This window comes from Tribolium castaneum, chromosome 1 (assembly GCF_031307605.1).
Source record: "Tribolium castaneum strain GA2 chromosome 1, icTriCast1.1, whole genome shotgun sequence".
In the NCBI taxonomy this organism is placed as follows: Eukaryota; Metazoa; Arthropoda; class Insecta; order Coleoptera; family Tenebrionidae; genus Tribolium; species Tribolium castaneum.
The window spans coordinates 7,105,598-7,124,318 of record NC_087394.1 but is presented as its reverse complement, the minus strand read 5'-3'; the positions used below and the strand labels follow the sequence as shown (position 1 = coordinate 7,124,318).

At 28.3% G+C, this 18,721-nt stretch overlaps 1 protein-coding gene across 2 annotated transcripts in view; it reads left to right on the top strand.

The window, feature by feature from the left end:
- Positions 1-18,721, top strand: part of mgl (Megalin) — a 182,343-nt gene that overhangs the window by 107,127 nt on the left and 56,495 nt on the right. For both annotated transcript variants that reach the window (XM_064357677.1, XM_064357679.1), the window contains 6 exons: positions 1,532-1,979; positions 2,038-2,425; positions 4,311-4,636; positions 4,699-5,090; positions 8,792-9,438; positions 14,793-15,297. In XM_064357677.1, coding sequence (XP_064213747.1) covers positions 1,532-1,979; positions 2,038-2,425; positions 4,311-4,636; positions 4,699-5,090; positions 8,792-9,438; positions 14,793-15,297 — 2,706 coding nt within the window. The remainder of the gene's footprint in view (positions 1-1,531; positions 1,980-2,037; positions 2,426-4,310; positions 4,637-4,698; positions 5,091-8,791; positions 9,439-14,792; positions 15,298-18,721) is intronic.

The following is an 18,721-nucleotide window of genomic DNA, read 5'->3' as shown; positions in this document are numbered from 1 at the left end:
GTTTTTATGTTCAATATCTAAAAAATAACTGTCTTTTATAAAATGAATCAATAACGAAAAAAAGTAAAAGTTTTCGTGTAATTGTTGATATTTTTTGTTTATTTAATTTTTATTATAATTTTTTTATTTTTTTTTAGAAAGATAAAGAAATGCGCTATCAGAATCAGTAACCAAGAATATTGTCGGTTTATTGGTTGTTATTAAAAAAAATCAAAACAATTCGACTTAATCTAGGATTTTTTAAAAAGTGAAAACTGACTTATAACGAAAATAAGATATGAATTTTGTGTTATTTTTCAAGAGTATTGCTCTACTCTTCTTTACTTTCTTTACTTTACTTTTATCTATAGTATTTTATTTCGATGTAAAATATTTTTCTCCAAGTTTTTTTTGGCACTTCAATCTGTTAGTAACACATATTTCGAATTTACCTAGTTCTTTTAATTAATTTAATAATTAATAAATTTAATTTATTAATAATTTAATTTTTAATTGCATTTCTTTCTTCAAATTTGAACTAGCTATGAGGGTTTTTGTTACCCAAACGACCTGTAAGTTTGCATACATACGTAACCTCCGTGGCAACACAATAATATATAATTTATATAATAATTGATAAATATTACGGCCTTTAATTGAAATATATATGAAGTTAGAGCAAAAAAATCCTACAGCCTGGTAGGATTTGTAAGGGTTAAATTAACCCCATCTTTTACAGGATTAGACAATTTATTAATGTCTGAAAATTTTAAGTTGAAATTTTGCATACACGCCTAATGTTTGTGACTTTACAATAATTTTTGCTTTAATAAACACAACGACTGGAACATTTTTTTAATATATTTTACTATTATCTTTGGCTAAAATAATTAATCTATTTTTTAAGTATAATTTTCCGACTCTAATGTAATATCTTCGTCAATAAGAAACTCTACTTTATCTTATTTAATTTTGTCCACTATAGACTATAGTCTTGAAAAATAAATTTGATTATTATCTTCCCAAGTCTTTCTCTTTTTTGGATGGATTTTTACAATGTTTAATTTTAACATTTTCAAATGTTAATAATAAAAATAATAATACCATACAAACAAGAATACATATATATCAAATGAATAATAGAGAAAATACAAAAAAAATTAATTATCATAACAAAGAAGTACAAAATAACCAGTCAATTCCTAAGACCCCTTTTCTCGTTTACAAAATATTGCTCATAATAATTCTTTCGCGTCTTCTAAAGCTTGATGTAGAACTGCCTCTATGTCACTTTTAGTTTCTTTAGATACAAGGCAATTTTTTTCCTCTCTTATGTCACTCATTTTAAACTTTATAATTGTAATACTTTGCTTACGTTTGTGTTGCTTTTAGTTTTCTTATAATACATACAGAAAAAAGTCCTTTTAACTATATAACAGTATCTACTTAATAAATGAGTACTTCTAAAAAATTCAGAAGAATCCCAAAAAACTCCAAACAATAATTCCAAATAATTCTGTATTTTTTTTCAATCAAAAATAAAATTTTCTAGGCCTACATTTGCGACGGCAAAGACGATTGTGGCGACGGTTCCGACGAGAGCTACATTCACGCTTGCAAAAAACCACCATTCCGATGCCCAGATGGCCAATGGAACTGTCCTGGAGTATCGGAACGTTGTGTAAACTTAACCAACGTTTGTGACGGCAAACCGCACTGTCCTAACGGCGCTGACGAAGGTCCTGATTGTGATTTCAAAGAATGCCAACACCAAGGCGGCTTATGTTCCAATGGGTGTAAACAAACGCCCAATGGACCATTATGTCTATGCCCATCAGGCGAAACCTTGAAAGATGACGGGTTTGCATGTGAAGACCTCAACGAGTGCGAACCACCCGGTATTTGCTCACAAACTTGCACCAACACCAAAGGCTCCTACTTTTGTAGCTGTGTGCCGGGTTATTTACTAGAACCCAACAAACACTCGTGCAAAGCTTACAGTAAGTTATAGAAAAAATTAACTAGTTTGGGAAAATTACTTGTGGTTTTTCTGTCTAGATCATTCGTCAGCATTTTTGATCATTTCCAACCGACATTCCATTCTTGTGGCCGATTTGAAGGATCAAGGCCTGGAAAGAGTACCAATTATTGTCGAAAATGTAGTCGCTACTGCGTCAAATATGCACACAGGGACCATATTTTGGTCCGATATGAAGTTGAAGAAAATTTCGAGGCTTGATAGAGGCGGTGAACCGGTTGAAGTTATTTCGAATGGGTTAGATCTGGTTGAAGGTTTGGCCTATGACTGGATTGGCGGAAATATCTATTGGTTGGACTCCAAACTTAATACGATTGAAGTTGCAAAGGAAAATGGTAGTAACAGGATTGTTCTCGTGAAGGAAAATATCACACAACCGAGAGGAATGTGTCTGGATCCAAGTCCAGGGTACGTAGTTATTTATTTCTGGGTTTTTTTCCAACAGCAAATAATTTTATTTGAACGTAGGACTGTTAAAAAAAACTTTACTGTAAAATGATTGTGGTTTATGTTTTTGGTCATTTGGACCTAACTTTTATACCGTTTACGAAATTTTTGCCAACAGAACGATTACATTTATTTGAACTATTCTGACTATAACTACATATTTTGCGATTATTAGAAAAACTTTTTACTACAGAATTATTGAGTTTGTGTTTTTGTCTTTTAGCTTTACTTTTTTGTGACTTCAGCGGTTTTTGTAAACTTATTAGAAAAACGCGTTACTTTAGAAATTTTAAGGTTGTTACAGTTATGTTCTGTTTTATCTTGGCGTCCTGATTTGTCCCGATTTTGATACAGATAGACCCAAATGTTCCGGTTTTAAGATTTTTACGTTGCTACTAAAACAAAAATATTTACCTAATTAGAATTTTTGATTTATCGCCGTTTTTTTCTTCACTGAAAATTTTTGGAAATTTTCGAATTTTCTAGAGATTTCTCAAGTTTCTGAATAATTAGAAAAACCGTTCAGCGAATCAGCTCAGATTTTCTAGAAATTCTTGGTTTGAAAAGTCTCGACTAGAAACCCTGCAGATAATAAAAAATTAAAAAAAATATACATTTACAAAAGGGAACAGTTGGTAACTGCAAGATTTCACTGGCCCTATAATAAATTACACAGAAACATTACATTGCACAACATTTGGCAATTACAAATTATTTTTACGACTTACTAGGTAACATCTGTAAATAATTTTTTAATAAATCTATTTAATTTTGTCGGAGCTAAAGAAGAAAAACTGCTTTTATATTTATTTTTGTGATACTGAGGAATACAATACGGATCAGTTCTAACATTGAGATAATGAATATCATGTCTGCGAATTAACAAATTAATCACAGCTGTTTCAAAACTATAAAAACGCCAACGTCGCATTTTCTCTCTAAATTTACTGTTATAAATTATTTATGAACTTCAAAAAAAATAATATTTAATGTAATTTATAGTTTTATTGAGAGATTTAATGATTAATAACTATTTTACAATTTTATCAATCTTATTTAGAAAAAAAATCCGATAAAATGCGACGTTGGCGTTTTTATAATTTTGAAAAAGCTAATAACAGACTTTTTAATTTTAAGAAGGTGGTACAAAAACATTATGTATAAACTTGTAATTCAAAAGACAAAGCACTATCAAAGTAAATTCCTAATAATAATTTTCCCCAGAATGTATTTAAGTAAGTTTTCGGATATTTAAATTTAAAGATCGCTGTTTGGATAGATTTTTATAAAAATTTTGGACAAAGCAATAGAATATGTTATGCACTGGTAGATACTTAGAGACGACCAAAATAGCAACAACCAACAACCATTTTTTCATGTTTTGTGCGAAGAGTTTACACTTTGTATTATTGTTATTATTTAATGCCTTGATTTTGAATTTGTTGAAGTTGGTTACTTCATAAAATTTGTGGGTTTTACTCTTTTAATCTTAACTTTTTTGTGTCTTAAGCGAATTCCGTCATCATTATTTGACGTATTTTTTTTGCTACTTTTACGTTTATTAGAAAAACTCAGCTTTAGAATGATTGAAGTTTGTGTTTTTACGTTTTGGTTAATTTTTCTTGTAGCTTAACCGGTCTCCGACATTGAACAATTACATTTATTTGAGCGTAGGATCTTCGCAGAACTAATTAATTTTTTGTGCATTTTTTTAAATTTACTTCCATGTTTTTTGCCAACAATGCGAGTAATTTATACGAATGTTCATTAAACTTTTAATCATCTTATTTAATTGTTAAAAAAAATATATGAGATTTAGACAACACTTTTATTTTACTCTTTGTAGTACTCGGTGGTTGTTCTGGACCGACTGGGGCGAAAACCCACGGATTGAAAGAATCGGAATGGATGGAACCAAACGTTCGACGATTATCAACACTAAAATCTATTGGCCAAATGGATTAACACTTGATACAGCAACTCAAAGAGTGTATTTTGCTGATTCCAAACTTGACTTTATCGATTTTTGCTACTACAATGGAACAGGCAGACAACAAGTACTTGCAGGAAGTCATTATCTTCTCCATCCACACTCTTTAACCCTGTTTGAAGACACTCTCTATTGGACCGATCGGCAACTAAATCGGGTTTTATCAGCACACAAATTTAAAGGTAGCTTTGGATTATTATTTTTTTTTACAAAATTGTTAAAAATTTTTTGTGGTTTGTTGCAGGCAATAATCAAACCGTTGTTTCGCATTTAATTTCACAACCTTTGAGTATTCACGTCCACCATCCCTCTCTACAGCCAATTACGGAAAATCCCTGTCAGAATAATCCGTGCCAGCATATTTGTCTCTTATCACCATCTTCCAGTACTGGTTATACTTGCAAGTGCAAGGCTGGGTTTAAATTGATTTCGGATGGACGTTGCACTGAGGAAGAATTGTCGTTGCTTTTGGTGATGACTGGTACTCAAATTATTGACGTTTCTGCTACACCAGGTGACAATTCTGCTGGGTTCCTTACACCCATTGTGGGTGTGGAAAATGGGGTCCAAATTGAATACGACAGGAAAAATAGTGTTGTTTTCTGGGTGGAGGGCAAAGAAACTGAAGACGAAAATGTAAGTAGAAGTTTTTTTTTTGTCGATATTCTTTAGTTCGTTTATCAGTTGTTTCTTGTACTTTGTTGTTTTTCTTCGTTTCTTCACATTTGCGCTTTGTTTACACTTCTTTATAACGATTTTTTTGATCTCCTCTTTCCTCTACAGGCCCTGCAATTTTTTAATAACAATTTTCTTGTGTAAATTTCTAAAAATCGGCCGCTGTAAGTCGCTCTTTAAATTATCAAAATTACTTAAAGAGCGACGTACATTAGCGAATTACACCAAAGTAATAAATATAAAGTGGACGCAATGAAAATGGATCTGTATAAACGTTCTTATTTTTTTATTTTCGAAGTTTTATTCTTGTGAATTTATGTATTTATCGTTTTTACTTCTTTTTTTTTGGATGTTTTTTTTTCTATCAATGGTTCTAACATTATTAGGACATTTTTGTTTCTTCTTGGATGATACGAAGTGTTTTTTTTTTCGAATAATTGATCTAACAACGTATCTTATTATATTATTTTTGGAATATTTTCTTTTCTTCGTATGGTATTTTTTTTCGAAGTTTGTCTTTTTAAACTTGTTCTAGTGTTACTGCCTGTTAGGTCAGGCAGGTGTTTCTTTGTCATTTTGCATTTTATTTTGTTTATTTTTTATGTTTGCATTTGTTTCTTTTTTTATATGATTTATCTTTTATTGCTAGATTATAATTTTTTTCTGTAAAAGGTCTAGCTGGGTTTTGCAGCAGCAGAACAAATAAATTTATTTATTAACACAGGACCCTTGACTATGTTGCAGAATTATTATTTTTAGGAGAAAACTTTGTATTTTTTTAAAGTAAATCATTACTTCAGAATGTCTTGACCAACAGTGCGAATAAATTTGTGTGAACGAATATTTTTTGATATCTTGTTTAATAATTTTCCGGTTTTTGTTTCTTCTTTATTTGTGTGTTTATTTATTTTTTGAGTTCTAAGTTTAAAAAGGGTCTGTGTACCCTTCACAGAGCAAATAAATTTATTTGAACGTAGTTTTTCTGGTTATGTTGCATACTTCTGGGAAGTCTTGCAGTTTCTGTGTTCTACTTTTTTTTCTTAACGACTTTAACATTTTTGCGGATATTTTCGCAGTTTTCTTTTCATTTCTCATAAAAAAAAATTCTGATTATACTTTATTTACACTTCCACTTGTTTGTTTTTTTAGCATTTTGTTCTTTTATACGGGTCTTTTTGTTTTTTTTTGCAATTTTGTTCTTTTCTTTCATTTTTATTGCTATTTTTTTCACTATATCTTTATTTATAGCTTATCGTATAATTAACCCATTTTTCTCTAATGAACTTTTTTGGGTTTTGAATGTTTCTACTTCTTATTTTCCTGTTTCTTTTTTGTTTACTGAGTTTTAAATCTATAAATAGTCCGAGCGATTTTTTACTACAGAGCGAATAAATTTATTTGAAAATAAATTCTCCGGCTGTGCCTTGGATTCATTTATAGTTCTGCGAGGTCGAAGCTCAAAGCTCTCTGTGTTCTTAATACTTATGTTTTTTATTTTTGATTTCATTTCTTTAATGACGTGTTTATATTTTCTTATTTTTTTGTGTTGTATCTTCGTGAACTATTTGTCTGCTTTTTCTAATGTTTTTTTTTCTTCTTGACGACATTAACATATTTCGCACATTTTTAATAAGATATCTTTACAACGTCGTATTTTATTGTTGTATTGCTTATTGTATAGTTTTTGGTATTTAGGTTTTTTTCCTCAAAGAATGTTTCTAGTTTGCTTTCTTTTTCGATTTTTTTTTACTTACAGGTTTCTCTTTTTTATTTTCCGCTTTCGTTTTTTTGTGTGTTATGTGTTTATTTGTGTTGTAAGTCTAAAAAGAGCCTAAACGCTTGTCCACTACAAAGCGAATAAATTTATTTGAACGTAGGTTTTCCGGCGGTGTTAAATTTTTTTTTGGTCGAAACTCTGATCACGTTTTTTTCACTTCTTTTGTTAGTTGTATTCGATTTTTTAAGCACAATTGACATTTTTTTTATTTATTTGTCTAGTTTTGCATTTTTTAAAGTAAATCAAATTCAAAATGTTTTCACCAACAGTGCGAATAAATTTGTGTGAATGAACATTTTTGGATATTTTGTTAAATAATTTTCTGGTTTTTGTTTCATTGTTTTGTGTTTACTTATTTTTTGAGTTCCAAGTTTAAAAATGGTCTGAGCGCTGTCTTCTTAAAGAGCGAATAAATTTATTTGAACGTAGGTTCTCTTATTATGTTTCGGAGTCACTTATACTTCTTGGAGGTCTTTCACTCTTGTGTTCCTCTTAACACAAATGCTTTTAATTTTTGGGTTTATTTTTTAACGATATGTTTGTATGTTATCATATGTTTGTCGTATTCACTTTTTCTGCTTTTTATTCTTGACTTTAACATCTTTTGGGTATTTTCGCAGGTTTCTTTTTATTTCTCAGTTTTTTTGTAAATATTTTTTCACACACTTTTACTTGTTTGTTTTTTGAGCTTTTTGTTTTTTTATACGCATTTTTTTTACTTTTTTGCAATACTGTTATTTTTCTTCTTGGCACTGTCAATTTTTATCACTATTTTTTACTATTTTAACCACATATTTATTTATAACTAAACGCATAAATGATAAGGCCTGTAATAAGACCAGGACCCTTTAATTCTTTAATAGGTTTTTCTGGGTTTTGAAGCTTTTTACTTTTTATTTTTTGTTTTTTTTTATTTTGCCCATATTTACTGAATTTTAAATCTATAAAAAGTCCGAGCGGTTTTTATAACAGAATGAATAAATTTATTTTAAAGTAGATTCTCTGGCTGTGCTGTGAATTTATTTGTAGTTCTGGGAGGTGTCGCATTTTGTTCGAAGCTCTCCGTGTTTTCATTTTTTTTTTTAATAATATATTTATATTTTCTTAATTTTTAATGTGTTGTATTTTCGTCAATCTATTTGTCCTCTTTTTCGGATGTTTTTTTCCTCTTAACAACTTTAACATTCTTCGGACATTAAATAAGTTTGTATCGTTTAGGTTTTTCTAGTTTGCTTTCTCTTCCGAAATTTTTCTACTTGCAGGTTTCTGCTTTTTATTTTCTGGTTTCTTTTTTTTTGTCTGTTGTGTGTTTATTTGTATTGTAAGTCTAAAAAGAGTCTGATTCTTTGTCCACTACAGAGCGAATACATTTATTTGAGCGTAGGTTATCCGGCGGTGTTAATTTTTTTTTGTAGGAATGATTCTAACATTATTTGGACGTTTTTGTTTCTTTTTGATTAATACGAAGTATTTCTTTTCGTAACAATTTACCTTAACAACGTTGTATCTTATTTTTTCGAACCACTTATTCTATTATTTTTGGATTTTTTGATGTTTAGGTTTTTTCTTTAAAGAATGTTTCTAGTTTTGCTTTTACTTCCGAAATTTTTCCATTTGCAGGTTTCTGTTTTTTATTTTCCGGTTTCTTTTTTTTTTCTTTTGTGTGTTGTGTTTATTTGTCTTGTAAGTCTAAAAAGAATCTGATCGCTTGTCCACTACAGAGCAAATAAATGTATTTGAACTTACGTTCTCCATCGGTGTTAAATTTTTTTGCTCGAAACTCTCCTTGTATTTAACGTTCTGATTACGTCTTCTTTAATTTTTTTGTTATTTGTTTGTCGATTTTTTAAGCACAGTTGACACTTGTTTTTATTTATTTGTCTAGTTCACTATTTGGACAACGCCCTACAGCGGCGGCAACAAAACCCAATTCCTCGGCATCGACTCAGGCATTGTCGGCTCTGCTTCGGCAATTGCCTTCGACTGGCTCGGAAGAAACCTTTTTATCGGCAATCGCGTTGCGAGCAACTTTGAAGCCGTCCGAGTCGATGGAAAAGTCAAACACCGAACTGTTATTCTCGCCAACGACGGAAACAAAACTTCCGTTGCAAAACCACGAGCAATGTGTCTTGATCCGACCGAAGGCAAGTTGTTCTGGACGGACGATGGAGGTTCTGGTGTACCACAGAAAATCGGAAAAGTTAACATGGATGGTTCTAATGCTGTGGTTCTGGTGGATGAAGTGGAACGACCTAATGCCATCACAGTAGACATTGATACGAAAATTTTGTACTATAGTACTCAGTTCCCGCCTAGTATAGTGTCGATTGACTACTATGGTAGTAATAGTAAGGTGATTCTGACGGAGGAAAATGCCATTTCGAAGCCTAAAGCTTTGGGGGTGATGGGTAGTCGATTGTTTTACTTGGATCCGGTTTATGAGAACTTGATTCGAGTTGATTTGCCCAATGGAAACAACGCCAAGACGATTCTTGAAAATGAGCCCAACTTGCGGACCTTTACGATTTACAGGTAAGTGAATGCGAAAATGTTTAAATGTCGTACAAGTTGAAGCATGAACCGATAAATTTTTGTCAGTAGTTCGTGCTTTATTTTTCATAAAAATCGCAATTTTTAGTGCTTCAGGTTTCATTCTTAGCAAATCGTTTAGGAAACAGCTGTCTTAAGAATATTTGCAGCGCGACAGATTATTTTATTCATATCTCAGTGTTCACGTAAAATAAAAAACTCTAAAACAATCGTTACAAACAAAAGAACAGCATTTGAACTTAAAATTACCTTTGAAATTAAATGAAGTTTTAATTTTTTTATTACTTATTAGTGCTTTAGAGTGTTAGTAGATGTTTTTCAAGAGTTTTTTTTTAGAAAAGTTCTTAACGGAACATCTTCATATCTTTATGTTGGTGAAAAGTAAAAAATTCGAAATATTACAGTCTATCAAACGAAATTAAATTTTGAAATTGTTCATGGTTTGGTACTTTATAAGTGCTTTAAGTTTTGATATTGGCATATTATGTATATTTTTCTGAAATTATCTTTAATAAAACACCTAATGCAGTGAGTGGATATGGATTCTAGTTAGTGCTTTTTTCTTTAAATTGTTTTGTTTTAAACTTTAAAAGTTATCTAATAAAATTTTATATTACAAATATTATTTTATTATTTCGTAAGTGCTTTGGATGACTTAATTTCTCAATGGCAGCTGATTTATAACAAGATTTTTTTTAAATATATTTTCTATGGAATACTTGAAGCTATGGATTTTGTTTTAATGTTTTTAAAATTGTTATAAGCTGTCCAATAAAATTACAAAACAGAAGATAACTTCAAAAAAATAACTCAGTACTTCCTTCGTGCTTGAAAGTGCTTTATCCTCTAGTGAAGGTCCATTTAGTTTTTTGCTGAAGTAAAATAAACTTCTGAATTTTTAATGTTATTTGTGGTTAATTTGTTTTATTTTTATCTTGTTTTTTATTTATTTTAATCGAATAATTTATCGGTATTATCTTTATATAAAAACAAAAAAATAATATACAATCCAGTTATGATGATACATTTTTTATCGTAGTTTTAAACACATTTAAGTTTTTTTGAAATTGATTGTAAGACAGTGCAAAAACAGTCACAGCCACTATTACACTGACAAAACTGAATTCATTGGTGAGAACAAAGCATAAATAAAACGCGATAAATTTTGTATACTACTGGGCTAAAAACTAACTTTTTTGTTCTTTATTTGGGCGAAATTTTGCCGAAGCTTCACAACTTAACTCAGTAAATAAAAAAATAAAATTGTATAGGAAAAGCAAAATAATTATAATAATACTTAAGTAAGAGGAGAAGAAACAATGTAATAAACGGTAATGAAAACAAAACAAGAAAAGAAAAAGAGGAAAATAAAAGTTGAAAAGAATATTTTTTTAATGTTCTAATTTAAATTTATGTCGGAAGAAAAAAGCCTTTAACTTCTCTGCGTGTTTCAAATGTCCATTTAATTGTTGGTGGAAAGTAAAAAATTCGAAATGTCATAGACTATCAAACGAAATTAAATTTTAAAAGTGTTCATGGTTTAGTATTGCAAAACCGAAGGTAACTTAAAAAAAGTAACTCAGTATTTCCTTCGTGCTTGAAAGTGCTTTATCCTCCAATGAAGGTGCATTTATTATAGTTTTCTGCTGAAATAAAATAAACTTCTGAATTTTTAATGTTATCTGTGGTTAATGTGTTTTGTTTTTATCTTGTTTTTTATTTATTTTTATCGTATAATTTAACGGTATAATCTTTATATAAAAACAAAAAATAACATACAATCCAGTTATGGTGATACATTTTTTATCGTAGCTTTAAACACATTTAAGTTTTTTTTGATATTGATTGTAAGACAGTGCAAAAGCAGTCCCAGCCACTATTACGCTCACAGAACTGAATTTATTTAGCCGATGCTTCCCAACTTAACTCAGTAAATAAAAAAATAAAATTGTATAGGTAAAGTAAAATAATTATAATAATTCTTAAGTAAGAGGAGAAGAAGCAATGTAATAAACGGTAATGAAAACAAAACAAGAAAAGAAAAAGAGGAAAATAAAAAAAGTTGAAAAGAATATTTTTTTAATGTTCTATTTTAAAATTATGTGGGAAGAAAAAAGCCTTTAACTTCTCTGTGAGTTTCAAATGTTCATTTATATGTTGGTGGAAAGTAAAAAATTCGAAATGTCATAGATTCTCAAACGAAATTAAATTTTAAAAGTGTTCATGGTTTAGTACTTTATAAATGCTTTAAGTCTGGGTGTTAGCGTATTATGTACATTTATCTAAAATTATTTTTAATAAAATACCTAAAGAACTAAGTGGATATAGATTCTAGTTAGTGTTTCTTTCTTTAATTGTTTTTTATGTCTTAATGTAATGTTGACTAAAAAAAAACCTAAAAGCTATCTAATAAAATAACAACATTATTTTAAGCAATAATAATCTTGTATTACAAATATTATTTATTATTTCGTTAGTGATTTTAATGACTTAATTTCAAGATTTTTTCCAAATATATTTTCTGTGGAATACTTGAAGCTATGGATTTTGTTTTAATATTTTAAAATTGTTATAAGCTGTTCAATAAAATTGCAAAACCGAAAATAAAAAAAAAATTAACTCGGTACTTCCTGTCTACTTCCAGTCACAGCTACTATTACGCTGAGAGAACTGAATTAATTGGTGAGAATAAAGCATAAATTAAAACGCGATAAATTTTTTATACAACTGAGCTAAAAACTAAGTTTTTTATTCTTGTTTGTTCTTTACTTAACTCAGTAAATAAAAAAATTAAATTGTATAGGAAAAGTAAAATAATTATAATAATACTTAATGAAAACAAAACAAGAAAATAAAAAAAGTTAAAAAGAATATTCTTTTAATGTTCTAATTTACAATTATGTGGGTAGAAAAAAGTCTTTAACTTCTCTGCGAAAATTGTTTAAAGGAAGCGATTTCAAATGCCTATTTAATTTATTGTAAACAGAATTTGTAATATAAGTACAAGGTTATATTTTTTTTTAATATTTTTATGGTACTTGAAGCTATGGATTTTGTTTTAATATTTTAAAAATTCTTATAAGCAATCAATTAAAATTTCCAAACAAGGGATAACTTTAAATATCAAATTTTTAATTCAGTACTTTCTTGGGCTGCAAGGTGCTTTATGCTCCAGTGAAAGTGTATTTGGTTTAAATTATAATATTAATTTAAAGGTATATAAATGACTTTTAATAAAATCTTTATTACAAACAATAATTGATACTTTAATTTTTCACCAAATTAAATGAAAGAACACTAAATTAAGGTAAAACACACATTTTTGAATTTCCCAAGTGTGTAGGGTGATTTTTCAGTACGAAATTCACATATTTTGAAAAATTCTGCATAAAAAATTAAAGTCGTTTTTAAAATGACGTTGTTTTTACTTTTTTTTATGATCTTCTTACATTTGTGTCTCACAAACCTGAAATTTGTTTCGAATTTTATCATACATTTTCCACAAAATCTCTCGTGTATTTTTTTACGTATTTATTTGTCTTATTTGAACTTTGTTTTTACATTTTTTATAATTTTCTTCACGTTTTTGTTTCAGAAACATGAAACTTGTGGCGAATTTTATCGCAAATTTTCCACAAAATCTCCAAATTTGTGTATTTTTATACGTATTTATTTGTTTCATTTAACAGCTTTTTTTTTAATATTTCGTTAGAAACCTGAGATTTGTTGCGAATTTTATCATAACTTTTCCACAAAATCTCCAAATTTGTGAATTTTTATACGTATTTATTTGTTTCATTTGAACTTTGTTTTTACATTTTTTATGATTTTCTTCACGTTTTTGTTTCAGAAACATGAAACTTGTGGCGAATTTTATCACAAATTTTCCACAAAATCTCCAAATTTGTGTATTTTTTATACGTATTTATTTGTTTCATTTGGCAGCTTTTTTTTAATATTCCGTGAGAAACCTGAAATTTGTTGCGAATTTTATCATAACTTTTCCACAAAATCTCCAAATTTGTGAATTTTTATACGTATTTATTTGTTTCATTTGAACTTTGTTTTTACATTTTTTATGATTTTCTTCACGTTTTTGTTTCAGAAACATGAAACTTGTGGCGAATTTTATCACAAATTTTCCACAAAATCTCCAAATTTGTGTATTTTTATACGTATTTATTTGTTTCATTTGACAGCTTTTTTTTTAATATTTCGTTAGAAACCTGAGATTTGTTGCGAATTTTATCATAACTTTTCCACAAAATCTCCAAATTTGTGTATTTTTATACGTATTTATTTGTTTCATTTGACAGCTTTTTTTTAATATTTCGTTAGAAACCTGAGATTTGTTGCGAATTTTATCATAACTTTTCCACAAAATCTCCAAATTTGTGAATTTTTATACGTATTTATTTGTTTCATTTGAATTTTGTTTTTACATTTTTTATGATTTTCTTCACGTTTTTGTTTCAGAAACATGAAACTTGTGGCGAATTTTATCACAAATTTTCCACAAAATCTCCAAATTTGTGTATTTTTTATACGTATTTATTTGTTTCATTTGACAGCTTTTTTTTAATATTCCGTGAGAAACCTGAAATTTGTTGCGAATTTTATCATAACTTTTCCACAAAATCTCCAAATTTGTGTATTTTTATACGTATTTATTTGTTTCATTTGAACTTTGTTTTTACATTTTTTATAATTTTCTTCACCTTTTTGTTTCAAAAACATAAAATTTGTGGCGAATTTTATCACAAATTTTCCACAAAATCTCCAAATTTGTGAATTTTTATACGTATTTATTTGTTTCATTTGAACTTTGTTTTTACATTTTTTATGATTTTCTTCACGTTTTTGTTTCAGAAACATGAAACTTGTGGCTAATTTTATCACAAATTTTCCACAAAATCTCCAAATTTGTGTATTTTTTATACGTATTTATTTGTTTCATTTGACAGCTTTTTTTTAATATTCCGTTAGAAACCTGAGATTTGTTGCGAATTTTATCATAACTTTTCCACAAAATCTCCAAATTTGTGAATTTTTATACGTATTTATTTGTTTCATTTGAACTTTGTTTTTACATTTTTTATGATTTTCTTCGCGTTTTTGTTTCAGAAACATGAAACTTGTGGCGAATTTTTTCACAAATTTTCTACAAAATCTCCAAATTTTTGTATTTTTTATACGTACTTATTTGTTTCATTTGACAGCTTTTTTTTAATATTCCGTTAGCGTAATCAAAGCACTAACAAAAATTTTATCTTTCTAGCCTAGTAAAGTCATGACATCAATAGATTTCTTATAAACATTTATTTTTTTTTTAATAGAAAACGCCAAATGGTGGACCACCCATGCCTGCAAGGCAACGGCGGCTGTGAGCAAATTTGCCTTCCTGGTGAAGGACGATCTCGTTCGTGTGCTTGTGGTGTCGGTTACAAGAAAGAAAACGAAATCAGTTGCACACCATACAAAACTTTTGCCGTTGTTGCCCAACTTGACATGGTCCGAGGGTACAGTCTTAAAGACAGTTCCGAGGCCATGGTACCCATCAGCGGTCCCGGTCACCATATCCTCCACATTGACGTCCACTACCTGGAATCCTGGATCTACTGGGTAGAACACAATCGAGTCACCTGGAACGGAATTTTCCGAATACGACCAAACGGAACCGAACTCCAACATGTCGTTAAAACAGGAATCGGAAGTAACGGAATCAGAGGATTGGCAATCGATTGGGTTGCTCGGAATTTGTATTTCACCAATGTTTTCCCGCATGAAAATTACGTGGAAGTGTGCTGGTTGGATGGTACTAACCGCAAGGTTATTTTTAAGGTGTGTATAAAAAGATAAATTAATAAATCAAGTACATAGTTTTGTTTAATAAAAACAAACAGTACGGGTTAAATATGGGGTTTAACTCATTTTTTTCATGTTCTTAAGATTGTTTTTAAAACGTATCGATTTCTTAAATTAGTAATATTAATTGAATCATTAATTTTGCAATCTAAGAGGTGTATCAGATTTTCAATGATTTTCGTTTTTCAGAAGATTTTTCGGCATGTGGGACCTATGTTAATTAGGTAAAATTTAACTTCATTATTTAGATCACCTATCGCCTTAAAAAAATAATTTATAGACCGTACGATTTTTAACTTATTTATAATTTGTGAACTATTAAAAATTACACTCACCGCCTGATTTTTTTTTGGTTTTTGCTGCAATTTCAGTTTTATTTGTAGTATGTTTATATTTTATCGACTTATGCTATGACGTTTTTAGACACCAATAAAACTATTTCTGATTCTAAATTATCTTAGAAGATTATTAGGTTTTTTTCTGATGAGCAGGATTTTATATTTTTTTTTTAAATAATGAACCGAATAATATACTCATAAGAAAAAAATATTTGTTCTTTATTAAGTTATATTAAAATTGACAAATGTTAAGTAGAACTTTTTTAATAATAATTAAAAAATGTATGTTTTTCTAAAATAACTATACAAGGTATAAGAGTTATAAGTATAACTTTTTTGATAAAACTTAAAAAAATATGGACCGGTTTATAGAAGCGTTATTAATTTAATTATTTGCAATTAAATGCGTGACGAAAAATACACTTTGATAACAAAATAAACGCAATTATATGTCCACAAAGTAGCAAATTGAATTGATTTTTTTTGGAAAATAGTGTACAAGTATATTAGAATTTTGTTTGTTTGTTTTGTTGGTATCAAAATTTATGTTTGTCACTTTTTGAATGAATTTCATTCGAAAGCCTTGTTTTTTAATGTGTATGTAACTAATGTAATATTTTGGTATAGCAATTTCGTTAATTAAGATCTAACAAAATTACTAAAAAAACCTAGAGGTTTCGATTTAAAAAAATGTCGGCGAAGTCATTACCCAAAAAACAAAAAATGTAAAATTTTAAATCAATTAGAAAATGGTATATTTTATTAAAGAAAAATGACCTGTAATGGAGTCTTGAAATACTCAAATAGTTTTATTAAACAAATAAAAACTTTTATTGGATATCCAAAAATATCTTGTAAAATGTGAATACTTTTAATTATTATCAATAAACTCAAAAACGTAAAACCATACATTTATTTTAAAAGAAAAATAAAATGTATATATTTTAGTATTACAATTTAGTTATTTAAGATTTAATAAAATGACAAAAAAAACCTTAGAGATTTCGATTTTAAAAAATGTCGACGAAGTCATTACTTAAAGTACAAAGTGTGTAAAATTTTAAATCAGATAGAGAATTGTATATTTTATTAAAGAAAAATGACCTGTAACGGAGTCTAAAGCCAAAATAAAAGTCTGAAATACCCAACTAGTGTGTTATTAAACAAAAAAAAAACTTTTATTGGATATCCAAGAATATCTTGTAAAATGTGAATACTTTTAATTATAATCAATAAACTCAAAATCGTAAAACCATAACTTTATTTTAAAAGAAAAATAAAATGAAATGTAATATTTTGGTATTGCAATTTCGTTAATTGAGATCTAATAAAATGACTAAAAAATCCTAGAGGTTTCGTTTAAAAAAATGTCTACGAAGTTATTACTCAAAATACAAAAAGTGTAAAATTTTAAATAAATTAGAGACTTGTATATTTTTTAAGGAACTGTAACGGAGTCTATAAAGCCAAAATAAAAGGCTGAAATACCCAAATAGTGTTATTAAACAAACAAAAAAACTTTTATTGGATATCCAAGAATATCTTCTAAAATGTGAATACTTTTAATTATAACCAATATACTCAAAAACGTAAAACAAGAACTTTATTTTGAAAGAAAAATAAAGTAAAATGTAATATTTTGTTATTGCAATTTCGTTATTTAACATCTAATAAAATGACTAAAAAAAACCTAGAAGTTTCGATTTAAAAAAATTTCGACGAAGTCATTACTTAAAGTAATGACAAAATGTGTAAAAATGTGTAAAATGTGTAAAATTTTAAATCAGTTAGAGAATTGTATATTTTATTAAAGAACAATCACCTGTAACGGAGTCTATAAGGCCAAATAAAAGTCTGAAATATCCAAATGGTCTTATTCAACAAAAGAAAAACTTTTATTGGATATCCAAGAATATTTTTTTAAATGTGAATAACACATAAAACCAGAACTTTATTTTAAAAACTCCGAAAAGTAAAAGAGGACACAAGTCAAAACCAAACTAAATTTCAGTTTACAAACTTTATTTCAGTAGTCATTTTTACAGTTTGTAATTTGTGCTATCAGGCTTCTGTTATTTCAAGATTTAATCTTCGTTTTTGCACCAATCTGTTGTTATTTATTTATTTTTTTTGTTAAGAGCTTGTTGGAATTTAAACTTATTTTTTTTTAACATGAATTTTAAAAAGGGACAACATTGTTAGAATTTTGTTTTCTGCAATTTGTATTTTGTATCAGATGCAAAACTTAACCAGCACAAAATTCGATCATTAAGATTTCTAAATATAAATAAAATTTTAAATAAAAAAATTGTAAAAAATTAAATCAAACACCAATGAAGTTGGTAATTGGCAGACACAATAAAATTGAAAACTGATGGATTCAATTAGCAATCTGAAAAACTTAGTTAAATTGAAAAACACCTAAAATACTGAAAACTCTGAAAAACTCAAGTGAATGTGATGCATTAAATTTACAAAATTAAACAAACCGCTGTTGCTAAAAACTAAAAAATTCTAACTGAAACTTAATGAGAATTTAAAAGTTTAAAATTGTGTAATCCCAAAAATCAAAACCAAGGGAAAACTCAAAATTTTGCAAAGCTGTTCAAAATTAAATTTTTATATTTTCGGATTCAAGACGACCAAACTTGGATTTTTGGTTAAAAATCGACTTAAAATATTGTCATTACCAGTGTGAGGAAATTTTATGGGCGAAGGTTAGTGCATGGGCGCGCGCTTGCAGTCAGATAAACCTTTAAATCGAAATGTTGTGGAACAGCTTGCATTGTTGATATAAGTTAGGTAAGAGTATTAAAAAATGCTTAGACAAAGAATTTTTTGTTTCAACCCTCGCGAAGGGGCTGAAAAGACGTTTTAGCTAAAAATTTGCAAACACCTAAAATTGGACACATTTTGCGTTTACATACTCATATCTTCCTTCTGGATAAAGCTAGAAAATCCGTTCTTTTTGCAAACAAATTTTCAATAAATGCAGATTTATACGTAGTTTAACAAGGTTGAGTTTTGATAAAGGGAAACCAAAAAAATTACATTTTCTTGTA